The 21,279-nt window shown below is 45.9% G+C and overlaps 1 protein-coding gene and 1 non-coding gene across 3 annotated transcripts in view; both read left to right on the top strand.

Moving 5' to 3' along the window:
* Eipr1 (EARP complex and GARP complex interacting protein 1) overlaps positions 1–21,279 on the top strand; it is a 112,450-nt gene that overhangs the window by 76,285 nt on the left and 14,886 nt on the right. For both annotated transcript variants that reach the window (XM_005360651.2, XM_026786014.1), the window contains one exon: positions 16,978–17,077. In XM_005360651.2, coding sequence (XP_005360708.1) covers positions 16,978–17,077 — 100 coding nt within the window. The remainder of the gene's footprint in view (positions 1–16,977; positions 17,078–21,279) is intronic.
* On the top strand, positions 4,000–4,072 carry Trnae-cuc. The gene has a single exon. It is a non-coding gene; the product is annotated as a tRNA-Glu (tRNA).

Genomic DNA, 21,279 nt, shown 5'->3' on the forward strand with positions numbered 1-21,279 from the left:
AAAAAAAAAAAAAAAGATTCATAGGTGGGCCGGGCAATGGTGGCGCACGCCTTTAATCCCAGCACTCGGGAGGCAGAGGCAACTCACAGAGGTGGATCTCTGTGAGTTCGAGACCAGTCTGGTCTGCAGAGCTAGTTCCAGGATAGGCTCCAAAGCCACAGAGAAACCCTGTCTCAAAAAAAACCAAAAAAAAAAAAAAAAAAGATTCATAGATGGCTTGCTGTTGCCCTGGAGGAGGCAGAGAACCATTTTGACCATTTTTAGTGTGTCACACACTGTGAAATATCAGACTGTGTGCAGCTGCATTCAGATAGCAGGGATCTACATAGTATAATGAGCAGAATTCTACCTTGTCACTAGTGTGGGAATCGAGACCAGAAGAGGTGACCAGCAGCATCACATTTCTGAGTCCATTACACACTTTTACCCTTTAAGAGTAGACGAGGAATATCTACTTACTTATTATTCATGATTTAGTGTGTTGAGTATTTTGCCTGCACATATGTCTTTGTACCACATGTGTGCCTGGTGTCCACAGGAAGAGGGCAGAAGAGGACTCACAGAAACTGGAGTTGCAGATGGTATGAGCCACTGTGCAGTTCTAAGAATAGAGTTTGAGTCATCTGCAGAAGCAGCCAGTGCTCTTACACACTGAACCATCTCCCCAGCTTAAGGATGATCACTCTGAAATTCTGCCTTGTATGTTCCATGTAGTTCTCCTTCAGTTGGCGACTAGACTGATGCTTATGTGATATTTTAGTGTGGAGTGGATGCATTAACTCTGGGCCACCATGCTTGAATGCTTCTAGCATTGGGTATCTGCCCACCTGGTGTACCCCATCATCTTTAGGGATCCCAATAAAGGGGTGGTTTTCTGGATCTCAGCTTGTGAGAAAGGACAGAGGTGATGACTTTCCAAGAGTCCTATAATGCAGCAGCATCACCATGAGTTTGTGATTGGCCACACCAGGGTCATTCTGCCCCTCTCATCTCCTTTCGATGATCAAGAGGCCTCCAGCCACTTGGTAGTGAGCACTTTGGCCAACAGCTGAAATGCCAGAACAATATAAAACTCACCATGTCATGTTGTGTGCACCCCTTGCAGTAGTCCTGTAAAGCACTCCCTTGAGTGATGAAGATCTCCTTCATAGGAGAGCTTGCTTTATTAGCTGTCAGAAGCTTTGGAGATGTGTAGGATAAGTGCAGCCCACTGTGGCATCTTCTCAACTCTTGCATCCAGGATCTGAATCATATAGGTATCAGTCAGTATTAAGCGTGCAACTCCATGCAAGCTTTTTTTCTGGCAGCATTCTGAGTGACTGGAATTGCACAGCTAACTGACCCCTGCTTCCTGAGCCAGCTGCTGAAGAAGAAGCACCCTCCCATACAGATAGAGTAAATATCACACTGAAATGCCAGCTAGGCCGAGCATGCAGGACACTTGGGAGGACTGGTGTGCGTAGCAAGATGGTGATTAGGAAGTAAAGGGCAGGAGTGGTGTTGAGAGAAGAGGGAGGGGATCCAGAGTGTTTGTCAGGCGTAGAAGACCTGGCCCTGCATCTCTTTCCTTCTCTTCTTTTGGTTTATGTGAGGAACAGTGGGCATCGGCATAGGGTGAATATTGTGAGGAGTGAGTTGATAGTTGTCCTAAGTCCTGCACAGCTGCTTGAGGGAAGGAAGCGCACCTGAGGCTTTCAGAGGTTAGTCAGTGATCACTGCGCAATTGATAGATTGACCACGTTGTTAGAAGAGTCACCCCAGTGTCACTGCAGTTCATAAGCAGATGCTCATGAGCTGATTCCCAACTACTTACCAATATCACACTTGTCCTTTAGAGCGCTGTGCGCCTTGTGCAGGAAAAGGACAGCTCTGAATGCCAGAGGGCAGTCTGAAATCCGCTGGTGTTTCCTCAGTAACCACTGTCAAAGGAATGTGTCATTGTCCTTGCCCCAGATGAGTGTTAGAAAAGTTAGATATTAAAATGCAGTGTACAGACAGTTTTTCCCGGGAAGAGTCACAGTACAGAAGTCTGAAATACAGTGTAGAAAGTATAGGTCATTGTTCACATCAAAGAGAGATTCATATTCTCCCCAAACTTTAGTTCTTGTTTCCATTACATATGTAAAGTGTTTTAAGAGTATGTTTTTATTGGTTGTTTTCTGAACTGAGTGTGAACATTGGAGGAAACAGAGAGTATACATTGTGCTCTGTGGAGAGGAGGAAGCTAGTCCATTCCGGCTGTTGCCACCAAGTGCTGCAGGCTGGGCAGCTTGTAAATGTCAGAATTTTGTCTGTCAGTCTTGTTATCTAGAAATCCAAGCGTCTGTCTCCCGCAGACCTGGTGTCTGGTGAAGTCCCTCTGTCCAGCTCACCCGTGACTCTTGCCACTGTGTCTTCCTGTATACACAGGAAGATGAGCTCCTAGGGCCGTGTTGCCTTTGATGCGGCCACCAATGGTTTTGAAGTTCTGTTATTGAAGCTTGAGATCCAGTAAGAATTTTAAACCTAAAGGTATGGTGATCCTGTGTGTAGGATATTTCCCTGTAGCTGGCACTCCTGACACTGAGGAGGTGAGAGATGAGAAGACAGAAGCGCTCATCTGGATGATCAGGGGGCATCCCAATATCAGTTTGTTCTTTATTTCAAAATTACTGTAATTTAAAAGCTACCTTTGAACTTGCTGAGACCTGGGAACAAGCATCTTTGGAGTTGTGTAGTGTGTCCTTAGAAGGCAGGAGAACATCCCCTGGGCTTGCTGTGTTCTCTCTGGATCTTAGGTAGACTCCTGCAAGGGGAGTGTTGGGCATCCGTGGCCTCATAAAGAAGCAGGGACTCTCAGGGCAGGCTCCAGGGCTGGTGTAGATTTTGAATTCCCTATATTAAGATGACCCAAGCCAGCTCTGCTCGTTCAGCCCTCAGGTAGCTGAAGAACAGGCTGTAGCACAGAGCCCTCATGCTCTGTCCATCCCTCAGCCTTCCTCCACTCCATGCAGCAGTGCACCTGGGGGTCGGTGTGGAGAGTTTGTGTGCCCACACTCAGTGTACAGCTCCCCTTTGCTCTCGCATGGTTGATGGGAGAGGGTTTCCCTGCTACACTCAGTCTCCGGTCATCTTTGGCTGGTAGAAGGCGTTTCTCTCTTGAGCTGGGCGTTTATGCTGTGGAGTTTTACTTGAGCTGTTAACTGGATGTTACACTCCAGAAGGGAAGAAAATGTCTGACAAAACCACCTTCCCCTCACCTCCAGGCTGTGTTTGCCCTTGGCTTTCTGTCTGCCTACAAGTGGATTTTTTTTTGGTTGATGGAGCCATAAGTTTGTCCCAGTGAGATGTCAGAATAAACAGACTTTTAATAACCAAGTCACCTGGTGTCAAAAGTTACATGCTCACCTGTCAGAGAGTTCCCAGGCAGCATATCAACACAACTCTGTCACTGGAAGTGTTCCTCATGTCACAGCATAAAGACCCTGCACCTCTGCAGACAGATCAAAAAGGCTTGTTGACTTTCTCATGTGGCTCCCAAAACTGCTTTTTCAGTCTTTATAGCACTTGTGTGAGGTTTATTAACCAGGTCTGTGTGCTGTGGGAACACTGTTCTGTGATCCAAGGAAAGAGTTTATTACATTGAATTTATTATGAAATATTATTTTTAAAAGTGTTGTCTTGAATAGACATATTTTTTTGCCTTTCCCTACTCAGTAAGTAACGTGGAAAACCTGGCAGCTGTGGCTACCACTTCTCCTGCAGTGGGACCTGCATGGACTATTCCATCCCCTTATTAGCTGTTCAACCCTTTCACTTCTCTTTCTTGACAATCAAGGGAAGAGAGGAGGGGCATGCATGGTGATTGCAGATTTCAGTTGTGTTGGGGTTGCTTTGAGAGTTTCCTGGTGGCCATGGCACTGTCCCTTCCCTAGGTGCTAATGGAGAACCATTAGTTTTGGGTTCGCATGCTTAAAAGAAAGTGTCTTGTAGGAGGCAGGCTGCTTGTTTGTCCTGGCCACCTGGCTAGCTCAGTCGGTAGAACATGAGACTCTCAATCTCAGGGTCATGGGTTCGAGTCCCACGTTGGGCACCAGATGAAGAAGGATGCTTAAAAGAAATCCCACACTAACTCAGAATAACTTGAGAATAATAGAGGTTATTTATTTAGGGGTAGACTCACAAATCAATATTCTCTGCTGGAACAGAGAACAGCAAAGAGGCTGGACACGTGTTTTATATCTGCATAAATAGTATAAGAGGCCACGCCCAAGTGGGCAGGTAACTTAAAGGCTACTGGCGGTAGGAATTCCTACAGCAGTGTCTTTTTTGTTTGAACATGAAACCTGATGAATTAGAGCCATCATCCCTGCTCCTGTGGCCCTTGTTGATGTTCTCAAAGGACCTCAGCTGTAATGTTATGGGGTTCATGCGCAGTCAACCCTGTTTGTGCTTTTTGCACCATGGTTCTATAGGGGCAGAGCACACTCCTGCTGGCCATGCTGTATTGAATTCTTGACTTTTTAATATTGTTTATGTCCTCATTCTTTGGTAGAATGTGATAACAAGTGGATGATTTTTATGAACAGAAAATAATAAAACTTCTTCTGGAGTGGAAAGGACGGCAGGAACCATAGGCTGTTTCCCTATTTATAGTACTGTTTCATGGTGATGATACACAAGAAGATGGAATTTTCCTTTTTATTGTCTTTTGTGGACTACAGCAGTCATAAACAGTGATGACCTGAGGGAGGTTACCTATAAAACAGCAACAGAGGCAATGGCTATGGGTAAAGATCATTGGTGGTGCAGCTATGTAGAGGCTCTGGTAGCCTTGCCCAAGGTTGCAGCTCCATGCTGCCTGCAAGGAGCTAAAATCCATTCTGCCTATGTCTTTTGTGAGTGCATGCCATAGTGTAAAAGACAACTGGAAAGTAAGAGTTAGGGCTCATCAACAGGGGTGTGTCTGGAAGGGCCCACTCTGGGGTCATGCAGTCACTGGGGATCATGGAGGAACCACTCCTCATTTACACATCCTCCCAGTGAAGTCCCATGCAGTGACCACAGCAGAAGGAAAGCTTGTGGGAGCAGGGTGTGTTCTCCATGAGGTGTCTGCCTTCTGCATGTGAATTGTAGGAATCAAGGTTTTCTGAAGGAAGGGACTCAGGGTTTCGGTTTACACTTGGAACATGTCTTGTCTTTAGACAGAAGTTTCTGTCCCTCCTGGTTCTACAGCCATTCAGTCCCAAAGAAACACATAGAGGCTTATAGTAATTATAAACTGTTTGGCCTATTAGTTCAGGCTTATTATTAATTAGCTCTTACAACTTAAATTAACCCATAATTCTTGTCTGTGTTTAGCCATGTGGCTTGGTACCTTTTATCAGTAAGGCATTCTCATCTTCCTTTCTCTGCATCTGGCTGGTGACTGACTCTGCTCTTTCTCTTCCCAGAATTCTCCTAGTCTGGTTGCCCTGCCTATACTTGTCTGATGGCAGCTTTCCTTTGTTTACATTCTATGTGTCACCTGTGTGGTGCTGTGTTTGCTTTGCCTATAAATTCTAATGGTGAGCTGGCAAAAGTTCTTACAATGTTGAAGTCTCTCACAATGATGACAGGGTTTTCTGGGAGTCTACTGTCAGAGATTCCAAGAAGCCCGACTTCAAAATGGCTTAGTTTTTAGGGGCTGGGGCTGTGATAGTGGTAACAGGAAGCTGCTCTATCCTTGGCTTGGATGAGGTGGATCTTGTGTATGGTCGCTGGTGGTTTTCATGTCATTTCTTCTTACAACATCCCTGATCTCTCCTCCCTGGTCTTTAAGCCTACTTTGGACTTGTCCTAGAAGGAAACATCCAGGAACTTCCTTAATCTTGCTGGTTGGTTGCTTCCTCCAACTCTCATTTAAAAGATTAACTAGTGAGCCAATAGTGGCACAGTCAGTATAACCCTGGGGCACCTGGGACCATGGGTTGGCACCTATATGACTTAGGGTGGATGACTACCCTCTAGAGATCTTAAGCCAAGTGCTGTGAAGGTCACTCTGTTCCAGGACTCCAGATGCACAGGAGAGCAGAACATAGCTAAGTGTCTGTACTTTTCAGAGCCAAGAGCTAAGTGTCTGGACTCTGCTGATTTCCCTTAGAATCAGTCTCTATGGTGTGTTTCTATAAATGGAGTTGTAGTAACTGGCTAAAATATCTGACGGCAGAAACCTAGGGAAGGAAGGGTTTGTTTTGGCTCTTCATCTGAGAGTGTGGTCAGGGAAGGCACGACAAGAACAGTTTGCAGCTGTGGTGTCAGGAATGTGGGTCAGGAAGCAGAGATGGATGCTGGTGCTCCCTCCCTTTCTCTTTTCTGGTTAGTCCAGGACCCCAGTCCCTGAGTTGATGGTTGCCATGGCTGTGGTGATTCCTCCTCAGCTAACACTCTGGGTAGAAATGGCTGGAACACTGACAGTGTCTTAAGTGTCACTTGGCCCTGATTACAAGGCACACCTGCCTCTGCTGGGCTTTAACATAAGGTTCCTGGTGAGCAGGTGGTGTTGAGACCCCAGCCTTCCTGTAGTGCACAGGAGGCAGCCGTGGGTCATGGTTAGGAGAGGTGCCCTTCATCTCAAGCCCTGTACATTGAGGCAAAACCCTAGTACTGTCAACATTTAGTCCTCGTTCTTATGGGTAAGGAGTGATTGCCTGGAGGAAGAATTCATGTTACTTTTCTGTCAGTTTCCTTATCTTGCTATGATCCACACCCTAAAACTCTGCAGTCATCAGGAAACTTGTTCAACTTTGCCATGTCTGGAGCTGACACAACCAGTCGGCTTTGAGCCCTACCTGAGGACATCAGTTGAGGGACCTCAAGGGTTTCCCGGTGGTGGGCTCTGAACAGGAAAGTCAGATAGTTGAAGGTGAGAACCTAAGAGCTCAGTCCATTGCAGCTACCTTTGAGGTTCCAGAAAGGCACAGTGTTCCTTGGTTGTTGGTGCATGTGAGTTTTCAAAGGATGCCTCTGGTGACCAAGAGTTGCTGCTGCTACCATCAGCACAGGAAGAAAGAGCCAAAGCTGAAGCACTGAGCTGATGCCATGTGTAATCCCTTGCTCAATTCCCTGACTCTGTATAGGGAAGAGAACACATGTCAGCCAGGTACTGTACCACTGAGCCAGATCCCAGCCTTGCTCAAGCAGACCTTGAACTCATGGCCCTCCTGCCTTAGCTTCCCAAGAGGCTGCAGTTAAAGGCTTCTGGCATCAGTAGTAGGTACATGGTCACCAACCAGGCAAAATATGTGTGTATTTTAAAGGCATTGTCTCACAGGGTAGCTCTGGCTGACCTGGAACTCAGGCTGACCAGCAGCTCACCACTATGCAGACTAGGCTGACCTTCTGACCTAGAGCCTACTGTATAGCCCAGGCTGGCTTAAAACTCACAACGATCTTCCTGCCCTTTACCTCCTGAGTGCTGGGTTAAAGGTGTGCACCACCATGCTGATGTTATCCTCTGTTCTCAGTGTACTCTTTCGGGGGATTTTTTTTTCTTGCAGGTTTGCATCTCAGCCTTTAACTTGCTAATGGAAATCATTTGTGACTTTCAGTTTCATAAAAAAAAATGATGTCATTGAAATTCCTCACTCAGTGTTTTGGGAAAAGAAAGCTTTTTTTCCCCTATGAGTATTTTCCACCTGTGGCCTGCTAAATCCCATGACCTGCACTCTCTCCTCCAACACATGACTTTTGACTAGAGATGTGTGGGTCTTCACCCAGGGGAGGTGGCCTTTTGTCCTTTTTTTGGAAGTGAGGGTGCTGTGAGTCAAGGGCAGGGTGTGAGAAGAGGCTTTCTTGGCATCCGGGAGCTGCGGGGCTGTGAATGCAGATGCTCGTCAGACAGGGTTGGAGACTGTGCTTGTATTTAGAATCTGAGGACATGGGATGAACAGGGTGGGCATTCTGTCTCTCCCATGTCAGGGTGCCGGCCGACCTTCCCTGGGCTGTCTTGGTGAAAGCCGGGGCCATTTTGATTTCCTCTGAACTCGTAGGTGGGTATTCTGTGTCTAATCAGAAGAGTGTCAGTGTGGCCGGACACCAAGACCGTGGTGTGCTCTCTCCTCCCAGTGGTTGTCCTGAGTGGAACAGGAAGTGTTGCCACCATTCTGAGGGCTCCGTGCCTGTTCTAAAGATAGCAACAAGGTCAGTGATGAGGAGGGTGCCCACATGTTTGGGACAGAGTGGCAGCATGAAGGGACATTAAGTGGGTGACTTTGGGTATTCATGCTGAGTCACATGAGCCAATGAAGAGCCCTGTGGTCCTGCTAATCTCTTTGCTCTGGCAATGATGCAGCCAGCATTCGCCTCCCACTCACTGGGGCCCTCCCGTAAATAAAGTTTTATTACATTGTGCCTGCCAAAGTTTGGCCTGCATCTCCTGTAAGTGCTTTTATACATCAGGGAGAGCTCTGCTGGTCCAGAAGCCACACTGCTCATGGTGTTGTTCACCATCCAGCCCTCATGGGGGAGGCTTGATGACACCAGCTCAGGCTATTTGATGCAGTGACTTCTGACTTTGAGGTTTTCTAATTTTTGCTGAACAAACTGTGGATTTTACTTAATGTCGTGAGTATTGTTACAGTTTATTTTCCAGTCGAATAGATTTGATTGCGTTCTAAAAGAAAGACTAGTGATTCTCTGGTCCTGTAATTCTTCACCCTCTCAGGCCTCTGCTCACTGAAAATTTATTCCAGTGAAACACTGATAAAGAATGAGTCCTCACACGTCAGCAATGCTTCTGTGAAGGCTGCCTTTTAGAGATGGGTCATAAAGAACAAGGTCACAGGACAACTGCAAGCAGCCCCTCATGGTTTTCAGGATGTACAAACACCTCATTGTCAAGGAAATGCAAATCAAAACAACAAATAAACTTTTAGGGGAATTGGGAGTTCTTAACACAGTGGCCAGGGTCATGTTTATGACCGAAAATGGAAATACACCTTTGTGGGGAGAGCTGCAGCCACATTTGTCAAACTGGAAATTGCAATCCCAAGAACTGGCCTTCAGCATGTGCTAAAAAGTTTATCTTCCAGATACCTACTGCTTTCTCATGAATCAGTTGTGTGAACAATTGAAAAAATCCCAGAACCATCATGTAGTAGTAACCAGATTTTAAAGTCACAGAAATCCTGGAACTGGAGAGATGAATCAGTGGTTAAGAATATTTACTGTTCTTGCAGAGGACCTGGGTTTGATTCCCAATACCCACCTGGTGGCTCACAACCACCTGTAACTCTAGTTCCAGGGAATCTGATGCTCGTTTCTGGCTTCTGATTATCAGGCACTCAAGTGGTACACAGACATACATGTAGGCAAAACACCCATACAGATATAATAAAAATTTAAAAATATTAAAAATTACAGAAATTTGTATACTGACTTCAGTGGAGCCTCTGGATAGAAGTGTATTTATTGGACCTAGGAGGTTGTCGAAGATATATTTTAAGAAGGAACAAAGGTTGCCCAATGATGCCAATGGCTGGTGACAATCCTCCAGGGAACCTCTGTGATTGTGTTATTTGTACCCTGCATGTTAGAGATGGCCTAGAGAGCATGTGTCCTGAACAGAGTATCATCTTAGGTGGGGAGAATCTGAGGGATGCCAACCTTTCTAAATTCACATCTTTTGACTTGGGCCTTTAACTTTGTGTGTGAAGAATTAATTAACACCAATGTTCAACAAAGTGTCGCAAAAGCTGGTGCCACCCTGAACTTAATGCCCAGAGGAAGGTCCGTTAGTACCCACTGAGCACTGGTTATTATTTTGTTAACAAGATTTGTTAGATGTGGGTGGTTATGTTTTCCGAACTACTGAAAAGGAGAGAGGACAGTGCTGGCAGGGGGCACCTGGGAACAGTAGGGATGGTCAGCTGAGCTGTGAAGAGCAGGAAAGCCAGTGCCCAAACACACAGCATGTCTGGGTGCTAAGCCCTGAAGGCAGCAAGATGAGAGAGACAGGGAGAGGGAGAGAGAAAGAGGGAGAGAGCGCATGCTCCAGGTGGGTTCCAGCCACCAGGCTTAAGATAACAGAAAAGGTGAACTTTTAAGGGAAATAAATATTTCTAGACAAATGACGGTGGAATCATGCCGGGTTCTCTGGCAGAAAGAGCAGGGGGATGGGCAGAGCTGGAACCACAGGACTCTTCCCTGGGGCTGAATGGAATGGTAAGTTTTGACTCAGCCCTCTCCCCTGGGCACTGGGAAGAAACACACCCACTGAGTCCAGAGTCTGTCAAAGCAGGAACTCATTTAATGGTATCAGGCAGGAACTCATATAGGGTTGTGATGGGGGTGGAGAAGCTTGGGATGGGTTGAGGTGGAGTAAAGAACAAGGGCCAATAATATTCTTCCATGCTAGTGGTGGCTGGCCAGAGGCCGGCATAAGTTGGGTAGCCAGAGACAGGTCTCCAAATTCGAGTTAGGCTTAGGAAGTTACGGGCCCAACAGAATCACATACAACAAAATTTATGGGGTGCAGCAAAAGTACTTCTAAGAGGGTATTCTGTAGTGATGAGTATCCATGTTAACTTTATAGTGATGAGCACCTTCATGAAGCATGCAGTGATGTGTCTGCATGGTGTGGAGTGGAGAGCGTCTGCAGTGAGTATGTACTATAGAGTGTCTGCAGTAAGTGTTCAGTAGTGAGTGTCTGCAGTGAGTGTGTACTGTAGAGTATCTGCAGTGAGTATGTACTATAGAGTGTCTGCAGTGAGTATGTACTATAGAGTGTCTGCAGTAAGTGTTCAGTAGTGAGTGTCTGCAGTGAGTGTGTACTGTAGAGTATCTGCAGTGAGTGTGTACTGTAGAGTGTCTGCAGTGAGTGTGTACTATTGAGTGTCTGCAGTGAGTATGTACTATAGAGTGTCTGCAGTAAGTGTTCAGTAGTGAGTGTCTGCAGTGAGTGTGTACTGTTGAGTGTCTGCAGTGAGTGTGTACTATAGAGTGTCTGCAGTATGTGTGTACTGTTGAGTGTAAGTGTGTACTATAGAGTGTCTGCAGTGTGTACTGTTGAGTGTCTGCAGTGAGTGTGTACTGTTGAGTGTCTGCAGTGAGTGTGTACTGTTGAGTGTCTGCAGTGAGTGTGTACTATAGAGTGTCTGCAGTAAGTTTGTGGTATTGAATATCTGCAGTAAGTATGTAATGGTTAAGTATTTGCATTAAGTGTGTGGTAAGTATCTGCATTACATGTGTGGTGGCATTAAGAAAAGAGAGCACATGAAGAACCCAGCATGTGGCAGGTGATGTGACATGCAGTGCTTGGTTTGAGACAGGCGGTGACATGCAGTGTCTGGTATGTGGCAGTATATTACATAAGGCAGTGGTGATAATCAGTGCCTGTCATGTGGCAGGTGCTGCGGTGTTATTGTAGCAGGCTTCCTGTTGAGAGCTGCATTGAACTAAAATTGGCTGGGCAATATAGTTCCATAAATATGATAAGCTAAAGTCCTGAAAAGATAAAATTCAATAACTTTAGTTTTGCCTTTGGAGTTTAAGAGCTCCCAAACTTGTGTTCCCACAAAGAGCATCAACACCACAGATAACACTGCTGATAGAACCATGGTATGGCAGAGAGCGCGGTATGGCAGAGCACTGTGACTGGTGCCCTCGGAATTCCAGGTGAAAAAACAACACTGCCTAATAATGCAGTTGGGGCAAGGCATGCAAGCTGCCTGCGTGAGCTCTGACTTTAGCACAAGGCTGCCCTGTAGGTTACCACTCGGAATGGGAGCAGACACATTTGGAGGCTAAGGACAGAGGGGCCTAAGAGTCTGTGTCTATCAAGGGCCTGCAGGGTTTTACTTAACCTGCTTCCACCAGTTACAAGAGTTACTTCCCCAGTGGACCTCTTCCTGAGGAGGCGCCTGTACTCTTAGGGAGCAGCCTGTAAATAGGCTTCTCCCCTGTGAGCTGTACCTGATATGTGGGGTCTCTACTCATTTCTCCGCTGTGCATCATAAATGTACTGGACATATCTCCTGTGTGGTGCTTTTCCAGGCTGTGGGAATTGGCGTTTGACCAGGAATGCAGACATTCAGCTTTGAACAGTGTCTGTGTGTGTGTGTGTGGGGGGGGGCATAGGTGCACCTGCTACTCTGAAAGGTAAGGGTTGGTCCTGTGTGTCTGGTGAGGGCAGCTCACTGCTCTCTGCAGGAGAGGCAATGAGAGGAGGCACCCCCTCCCATGTGTGGACTATGGTCCCCTGTACCTGACTTGCCCTTCCCAGGGTCAGTTCTGGGCCAATGAAGAGCGATGATGCTCCTACCTCATATCGGAAGGGCATGTAAGATGCTGGCGTGCTTCTGATTGGTGCCAAGGAATTTCCCCCTCTTGACCCTTTCCATTTTGTCTTGCTGACTGTCACCTGAAGGACACTAGAGGCACAGAGCTCTATTTCAGGGAACTTCCTGTCTACAAGCAGGCAGTCTCATGACTTTCTAGATGCCACCTAGCATTGTCTGTGTGCTTCTCTAGTGAACATTTAGTGAGATGAAGGGCCAGCCTGTGATGCCATCATGTACCTGTCCAGCTCCTGGGGTCCTAGAACAAGGATGAGCCTCTCTGGGTTTGGTGAACACTGTGTCTGGCCTGCCTGCTCCTTCTAGGCTATATAGCCACTGTCTTTAGGTTTTATATTCTTTGTAACCTTCAGAACATAAGTAACAGGGACTTTGTGTCTGGGACAGGAAGCTTTTGTAAGTGCTCAGCTGTAAAAACTCAAAACCAGGCTATTTTCTAAAGTAAATGAATGCTGCCCGCTGTGAGCCTTAAGCTCCTGAGGCTTCTTTTCAAATTAGAATATATTTCTCCTTTTTGGATATAAAGGTTACTTCTACAGCAACTTGAAAATAATTTTATCCATTCCCCTGTTCAAAATACTGGGAAATGTGAGTTTTTCCTTAGAGACAGACAGATCTACAGATGAGCGGGCAGGGTGGAGCAGTGTGTGTCTCGTGCTGGTCAGGGGAAAGGTGCCGCTGCAGGCTTGTGTTAGCTGGATTGATGTCCTGCTTACCAGGTCCTGTGAGTATGGAGTTAGGATGGCCTGAGATATGCCTCAGCTGGTTCTTTGTGGGCAGGTGACTACTCACTGCTGTGACCACGTCTGACAGAAGCAACTGAAGGGAGGAAGGCTGCGTTTGGGCTCATGGTCTGAGGGGATGCAGTTTGCTGTGGCAGAAAAGGCATGGCAACAGAAAGAAGCTTCCTGCTTGTGTCTCCATAGATAGGAAACAACTCCAATGGAAGAGAAGCCAGCCTATAAACATCAAGGCTCACCCACACTGCTGAGGCATCGTGGGTGTAGCTTCACAGGTGTATCTAGGAGACGAAATCTGACAGCAAACTTTCTGTTCCTCTGGCTCTTAGAATCTTTCTGCTCCTTTTCCGTGGTGTTCCCTGAGCCTTAGGTCAGGAATTGTGTGATAGATCTGTCAGTTATCTCTGGGCCTCTCATGGTGACTTATTTTCTGTATTTTCATCCACTGTGGTTTTTCTGTAATGATCTTCATCTGCTGTAAGGAGCCTTTTTGATGAGAAGGGTAGGACCTATACTTCACCTGTGGGTGTGAGGATAGATATTCGGAATGTCGTTTATGGTTTGGTGACATAGTTGTCATAGGTTCTCCTCTGAGATCATGACTTCACTAGCCCTGGGTTTCCTGTACCAGGCGTGATTTTCTTCTTGCTGAGTGGCCTTAAGTCCAACCAGAGAGCTGTTGGGTTATCCTCAAAGCATGCATCCCTCTACTACCCTGACAGCTACTGTGTCATGATGGTTGTTGCTGTAGTTCATAGGTGTTGTATCTGGGTGGACTATTGGTTGTTTTTCCTTGGAAACTTGCAAGCTGATGTAATTTTATTAAGACATAATAAGCAGGGGTCTGGAGGGATGGCTCAGTGGTTAAGGGCACATACTGCTTGCTCTTCCTGAGGAATTGAGTTCAATTCCCAGCACCTATATCAGGTGGCTTACAGCTGCCTGTCATCCCAGCTCCAGGCGGATCTGTGGGGACCTGCATTCATGTGCACATATCTTCACATACACATAATTAAAATTTAAAAGGTTAAAAAAAAGAAGTACAGCAGCAAGTTGGACAGTGGTGGTGCACGCCTTTAATCCTGACACTCAGGAGGCTGAGGCAGATGGATCTCTGTGAGTTTGAGGCCAGCCTGGTCTACAGAGGGTATTACAGGACAGTCAGGGCTATCACAGAAAAACCCTGTCTTAAAAAAACAAAACAAAACAACAACAACAACAAATATCCCAGCCTCTCCCCAAACAAACAGAAAAACCAAACAAACAAAATGGGAGGGGGCATGAAATGGCCAGGATCAGCTGAGAACCAAGTAAGACAATGTTGACAAAGAGAACATGAGGTATTGGCTAGGCAGTGGTGCCTTTAATCCCAGCACCAGGCAGAGGCAGGTGAATCCCTGTGAGTTTGAGGCCAGCCTGGTCTACAAAGTGAGTTCCAGGACAACAGTCTCCAAAGCTACACAGAGAAACCCTGTCTCAAAAAATTAAAAAAAAAAAAAAAAGAACATGGAGTATCTTCAACACTGCCATAGGATTGATAACCACAGCCCAGGGGAGAAGAGTAGTATAGGCCTTGACAGCACATTGGTTTCCTGGCTGCCCAGACCCAAATAATCACACAGAAACTATTGTAATTGCAACACGGTTTGGCCTATTAGCTCAGGCTTCTTATTAACTAGCTCTTACATCTTAAATTAACCCATTTCTATTAATCTATGTATCATCACAAGGCTACTGGTAGTCTTTCTTTTTAGGCAACTACGTGGTTTCTCTCTCTGACTCGGCCTTCTTTCTCCCTACATTCAATTTAGTCTTTCTGCCTAGCTCTATTCTGCCCCACCATAGGCCAAAGTAGCTTCTTTATTAACCAATGCTAATAAAACATATTCACAGCATACAGAGAGGAATCCCAGATTAGAGTTGGGTCCCCAGAAACCACAACCTTGACTTCTGTGAGGCACTGGCTCTAGTGTCAGATAGGCCTTACCAAAGCCGTTCCTGGACAAGGACACAGAACTAGAGTTCCCTTTGTTGCCTGGACTTTCTCACCCAATATGATCTTCTCTTGTTCCATCCATTTACTCGCAGTTTATGGTTCCATTTTTCTTTAATTTGTATAGTACCACATTTTCATTATCTGTTCGTCAGGTGAAAGACATCCTGGTTGTTTCCACTTTGTGGCTGTTGTGAATAGACGGCGAAGGGCACGGCTGAGGAATTACTGTAGAGTAGGTTGCTGAGTCCTTTGGCCATGTGCTGGGGACTGGTGCAGCCGGGTCACATGGCAGATTATTTTTAGCCTTTTGAAGGCTCTCCACACTGATTTCCAGAGTGGCTGGACCAGCCTGTTCACACTTACAGTGAATAAGGTTCCCCTTTCTCCAGCATTTGTTGTTGCTCTTTCTATTTTGATGGGGTCATATGGAGTCTCTAAGGCCCTTTAATTTGCAGTTGCTAGGGATGATGAGCTTTTCTTTCTTACTTTTTTTTTTTTTGGATATTTATTAGCATTTCCCCCTTGTTTTGACAACTTTCTGTTTAGATCCCAGTCTCCCTTAATGATTCATTTCTTTTTTTTTTTTATCTCGTCTTGTTTTCTTTCTTTCTTTATTTTTTTGACACTGTCTTTTGAGTCCTTCATATGTTATGGATATTCATCCTCTGTCAGATATACAACTGGCTAAGAGTTTCTTCCATCCTGTGGGCTCCCTCTTCAACATCTTCTCTACTGATTGTTGTGTAGACTCTTTGGGGTTTTATGAAGTTCCACTTGTTAGTTATTGGCCTCAATTCCCAGGCAAATGGAATTCTATTCAGAAAGTTCTTTCCTGTACCTGTGTCTGTAGCCTATGTTTTCTTCTAGCATTTTGAGTGTTTCAGGTTTCACATTCAAGTCTGTCTGTCTGTCTGTCTGTCTGTCTGTCTCTCCTTTTTTTTCTGCAATAAAAAATATGCTACAGATCTGAACAGAAGGTTCTCAAAAGAAGTAAAAATGTCTAAGAAACATCTAAAAACAAAAAAAAGTTCATTGTCCCCAGCAGTTAGGGAACTGCAAATCAAAGCAACTTTGAGATTCTTACTCTAGACAGAATGGCAGATATCAACGAAACAACGTACAACAGATACTGGAGAGGATGTTGGGAAAAGGGAGCCCTCATTCACCGTGTACCTTGATAATATCCATCCCAGCTCTCTAAGACATTTGCTTTTTGTTAACCCTTCAGATCCATGGTTAGAGTAGTTGGGCTGCAACAGTGGGAAGCGGCTGTGATTGGCTCAGACGGGAAAGTAGCTCCTGTCACAGGTGGCCTGTCGAGAGCCTGGAGTATGGGTGCAGCTCTCAGCTCTGTCCTTCTCACCTCTGCACCGAAGACAATACATCTCCCGGTGCCTTCTGCAACTGCCTAAGCTACCTACTCCTGTATGCCAGCTGTGTGCTCCTTAGCGAGTGGTGAGCTGTGTCATATGAGTACCTGAGTCAGCCTGGGGTGCTCTTGTGACTTGTGACTTAGAAGACTGACACCCCGGTACTGGCTGGTTTAGTTCTTGATGAGATTTGTTTTCCAGGCTTATTTATATGGCTGCCTTCTTGCTGTCCTCACATGGCAGAGAGACAGGGCTGCAAACTCTGCTCTCTCCTCTTCAGGCATTCAGGTCCCATCCAGAGAGCCTACCTTCATTATCTTCTCCCACCCAATATGTCCATCATGCTGGTGGTCACAGCTTTGACATGTGACTCTGGGGACACTGAGACAATGGTAGTGGCTCAGACATGTGTCATTAGAAGCCAGTGTTAAGAAACACTAGAGGCTTTGGGCTAGGAACGAGCTTGCTGAAGTATGAAAGGTCTGTGTAAAAGCTGTGGCTACAGGCTCGGGGGTCCCCATTGGTCACATTAATATTTGGCATTTGTCTTTCTTTAGCGTCGTGTGGGAGCCCATGGGGGATGGGAAGAAGGTCATTTCTCTGGCTGACAGCCACATCCTGCTGTGGGACCTCCAGGCGAGCTCAAGCCAGGCTGTGGTGAGTAAGAAGGACAAAGGTCTCACTGGGTGGTCTTTGGAATTGGACCTTTTGGGTTGAATTCAGAATACACTTCCTCATCCACACATCTGGAATTTTGAAATTAATTATCTCATAGGAATGATGCAGGGATGGAGGTGTAGAGCAGAGAACTGAGTGCTAGGCCTTGTGGGTTCAAGTGGGAAGCACTGTGAAGTGGACTGAGCCTCACTGAGGATGGCTTCAGGTCCAAGTGTGTTCTTTTCACAAGGCTTTTTTAAAGCCACACTTGAGGAGGGAACACTTATGCAGGCTTGATTCCACATTGCTGGCTAGCTTCCCCTGCATTTACATGAATTTTAAAAATGAATTCAAGTACTTTCTTGGGAGTCAGTTTGTTTTTGGATACTCATTTTGAGTATTTTGCCTTTTGTAAGCTAAGTATTGTGTGTATTTTTCATGTTTTATTCCTTAAATCTTTCTTTTGTAAAATGTGTGTTTACAGGCATTCATAATTTCACTATGCTTGTTGTCAGAGTATCAGTTATAGGAAGAAGAAACCGTATAGTGCCATGTCTCCAGGGCCACATCGTCACCTTCACAGTAGCCGAGGTCTTATGTTTATTTGTTCCCATAATGCTTGCTGAGCTCCTTCCCTCGTGGTGCTTTACAATATTAATAATGCCCCTAGGTTAAAGAGAAAACATGAGTGATGATGCATGGTTATTAATATGAGGTATAGATGCTAGACTTCTTAAAATATTAACTGACTTTTTAAAGCTTAAAAACTCTGGCCATACTACCAAGTAAAGTTTGGGTTGGCCTGTTTTCCTAGAACACTGATGGTATTTAAGGGAAAAAGTCATTTTAAAAGACAATTTTTAAAAAATCACCATATTTTATATGATAATACCAGATCCACAGAACTTTTTAAAGTAAAAGTTGAGGCAGGGGATGTAGTGCCTTGACTCGCCTGTTGACAGGTCCAGGCTGGGAACACACTCTTAACCTCCACCTTAGCAGATCTGGAGTAGGACCGGGTTATAGTTGGCCAGCCATCCAGCTCCTCCTTCAGCTGTATCTTAGCTGTCAAAGCTTTCAGAAAGAGAAGGGAAATACTCCTCCCCTGCACATCAGGTAGGCTTGGGATACCCCTGGGGAAGAGCTAGTACAGCCTTCCTGGCACTCTTGGTGTCCCTGAGCTGGGACTATGCCCAGCAGAGGCCCAGGGGACACGTCTTAGCTCAGGAGGTCCTGCTTGCCCTTGGCTGTCCTGTGCTGTGGTCAGATGGTGAACACATCTTCACACCCCAAGTCCTCGCTAAAGCGTTTCATGGTGGGGTGATTAATCTGTAACTTATTTTCTGCAGAGACCAATTTAGTTTTCTCTCCCCCTTTTTTATCTGCTGTCAGCAGTTCTGTCAATATCCCTTTGTGACCCAGCGCCGTGGTATTTAATACAGAAACCTTCCCATCGATTGCAGCCTCCTCATACAGGCTTCTCCTTTTCCATTGTTTGAGGATATTGCCTTCTGTGGTGAATCTAATCTTATGCTCCCTGCATCATTACCTTCTGCAATTAAATTGGAGATCCTTTGCCATTTATAATCATTAGCTGAGCCCTGGGGGAGGCCTGGAGTGGGCGGGTCTACGGGGTGTGTGGACAGCAACGAAGGCTTGGGTGGCCTCCCTGTTTCCATCCGCTCACTCATCTCCACACCCTGCTGCCTGCCCTCTGTGGACATCAGTGCTTCTTTCTGTCAAGGGGGCAAAGCACAGACCCTTGTGATACTCCTGCCTAGTGTCCACACAGGAGTCCCTCAGGCTCTCACACACAGTCCCTCCTGTCAAGAGACACAGTGTTGCCTAAAGTTCTAAGTCAGCATTCAGAGGAATGTTTCCTATGACTTTTAGGTCTCTTTCCCCAGAACTAGATGTGGTTTGCAAGTATTTCTCCTGCCACATCACCTATTTTTCATCTTTTTGTATGGGCTTGCACAGAGCCCATAGGTTTTGCTGTTTTTCTTCTTGCTTTCTTTTTTATGTTTTAATTATTCATTGAGGATTTTACATGTTTTGATCATATTCACTCCCTCCCCATTCTTTCCAGATCCTTCTCCACCTCCCTACCCACCCAACTCATTTTTAATTAGCATATAAATTATAGATTTCATTATGGCATTTTTGAAACAATTTTTTGTTTTGTTATTTTTCTTCCACCCTACTACCCCATATTTTCTCACCTCAAAGATTTTCATGAAAAAAAAATAGACTTTAAACAGCATAAGCCTATAATTCCAGCTAATCAGGATGCTGAGGCAGGAGGATTGCAATTTAAGGCTTTCTTGACTATAGTGTGTGTTCAAGGTCAGAATGGATAACTTAGTGAAACACTGTTGAAAATAAAAGTCAAAAGGACGCAACTCTACTGTAATTGTAGAGCACTTCCTAGCAGGTCCTGAAATGCTCTCTAGAATAGCAGGAACCTGAACTAACTGATACCTCCCGTCCCCTGAGCAGCATCCTTGACAGCCTCATGTTGTTAGCCATGCACATTGCATTGCGTCCCCAAAGTCCACAGTACACGAGGCTCGCCTTGGATCCTGTGGTCCAGATAAGATGCAAAGTGATGGGGCTCTGTACTATAGTGCCCTTTAGGGGCCTCCACTGCCCTAAAGATGCAGTGTTCAACCAATTTTCCCTATTCTCTTCTTGCTCCTCTGGTAACCACCTGTCTTCTTACCTTGTCACTATTTGCTCAGCTTTGTCTTTTCTGAATGTCACAGAATTGAGACCTGACGTGTGCGGTCTTCAGCTCAGCTTCTTCCACTTTGTCTTCTCATAGCCTGATTACTGCTTCTTACCCAAACACTGTTCCTCTTGGGGACTGTCCTTGGTTTAAGCCTGACAATCCCAAGGACCCATGGATTCTGAAGGCTTTCTCATCCAGATCTTCCTAGGTGCCTAGGTTTCCATGTCCTAGACTGAGGTTCGTGAGCCATTTGAGTTAATAATTATCTAGAGTCTCACATATTGGACTCCACCTAGATGGATAGGGGGTCTTCCACCAGCCAGGTGAATATGACAGGTAGTTTCCTGACTTGCTTTAATGTGCATTTTGTAGGGTACATATAGGTTTCCTTAAGTGCTTCTAGGTTTGCTCTGCTGGTATTTGCAGCTGTGACTTCTCTGGCTTCACATCTGGGACGAGGGACACCAAAGGAAAGCCTGAAAATAACCCAAGGCCCCCTCTGGTTAGCCTTCCGCTTCCCCCTCCTGGAGCTGTCCTATGTGACCTGCAGCAGCCACAGCTTTGCTTTACAGAACAGAGAGAGCAGAGGAAGATGAGTCTACTGCTCCTTCTATTCGGTAGATCCTTCTTTGGTGTCTTCCCTTCCTTCCCTGTGTTTGGAGACCTGGATGAGAGGAAAATTCCGTGTTTCTAATCTGAGAAAAGTACACACCCATGTGGATGAATGCTATGTATGTGTCTTTACTCAGCCAGTGCCAGGGGGCACGGGAGGAGGTTAGCAAGCAGGCAGAATGAGGAGTGGTGGTTGGCTGCGCAGTGCACACAACAGACCTTACTCTCCATGAATTTCTTGTGACCTGAAGCTAAGTAAGCTTAGACTCTTAAGAGCCAGCTATGTCCCAGGCCTAGGCCATTTGATGTCAGAACAGGTGCAGGCAGCTTTAGAGGGGCAGCTCCTTCTGACCACTGTTTGAGGACATTTAAATGCAGACGTGTTCTTTGACCCTCCGACTTGGCAGATGAAAGCAAGAGGCTTAAAGAGACCAAGGAACCTTCTGCAGGGGACTTGATACAAGTGACACCTGCAGGACTTATTCCAGCAAAGGATTCCCAAGGCCCTCGCCTGCCCAGCCCCTGCTTTCATCCTTAGGATGGCGGCATCTCAGAGGCTGGCTCACGCCTTCAGATTGAGTGTCTGCAGTTGTCCCTTGCCTTGTGCCCAGGGAGAGTGCGCTTGATTGGCGGGGAAAGAATATTTAGAACAGCATGCTGTAAATAAGGCTATTAATGAAGCTTGTAAGCTGCTGATGGAAATGTGAGAAATAAATGAAAATTGGTTTTCTTGTGACACTCAGTTCTGGTGTCTTGGCTGGATCATGAGAGTAAATGTCACCTTTTGGGTCTGGACTTGAGGTAGAGATCGATGAACTTACATTTAGGACAACTGTGCTAGGTGTAGTGCACACCTGTA

Source organism: Microtus ochrogaster, linkage group LG3 (assembly GCF_000317375.1).
Source record: "Microtus ochrogaster isolate Prairie Vole_2 linkage group LG3, MicOch1.0, whole genome shotgun sequence".
In the NCBI taxonomy this organism is placed as follows: domain Eukaryota; kingdom Metazoa; phylum Chordata; class Mammalia; order Rodentia; family Cricetidae; genus Microtus; species Microtus ochrogaster.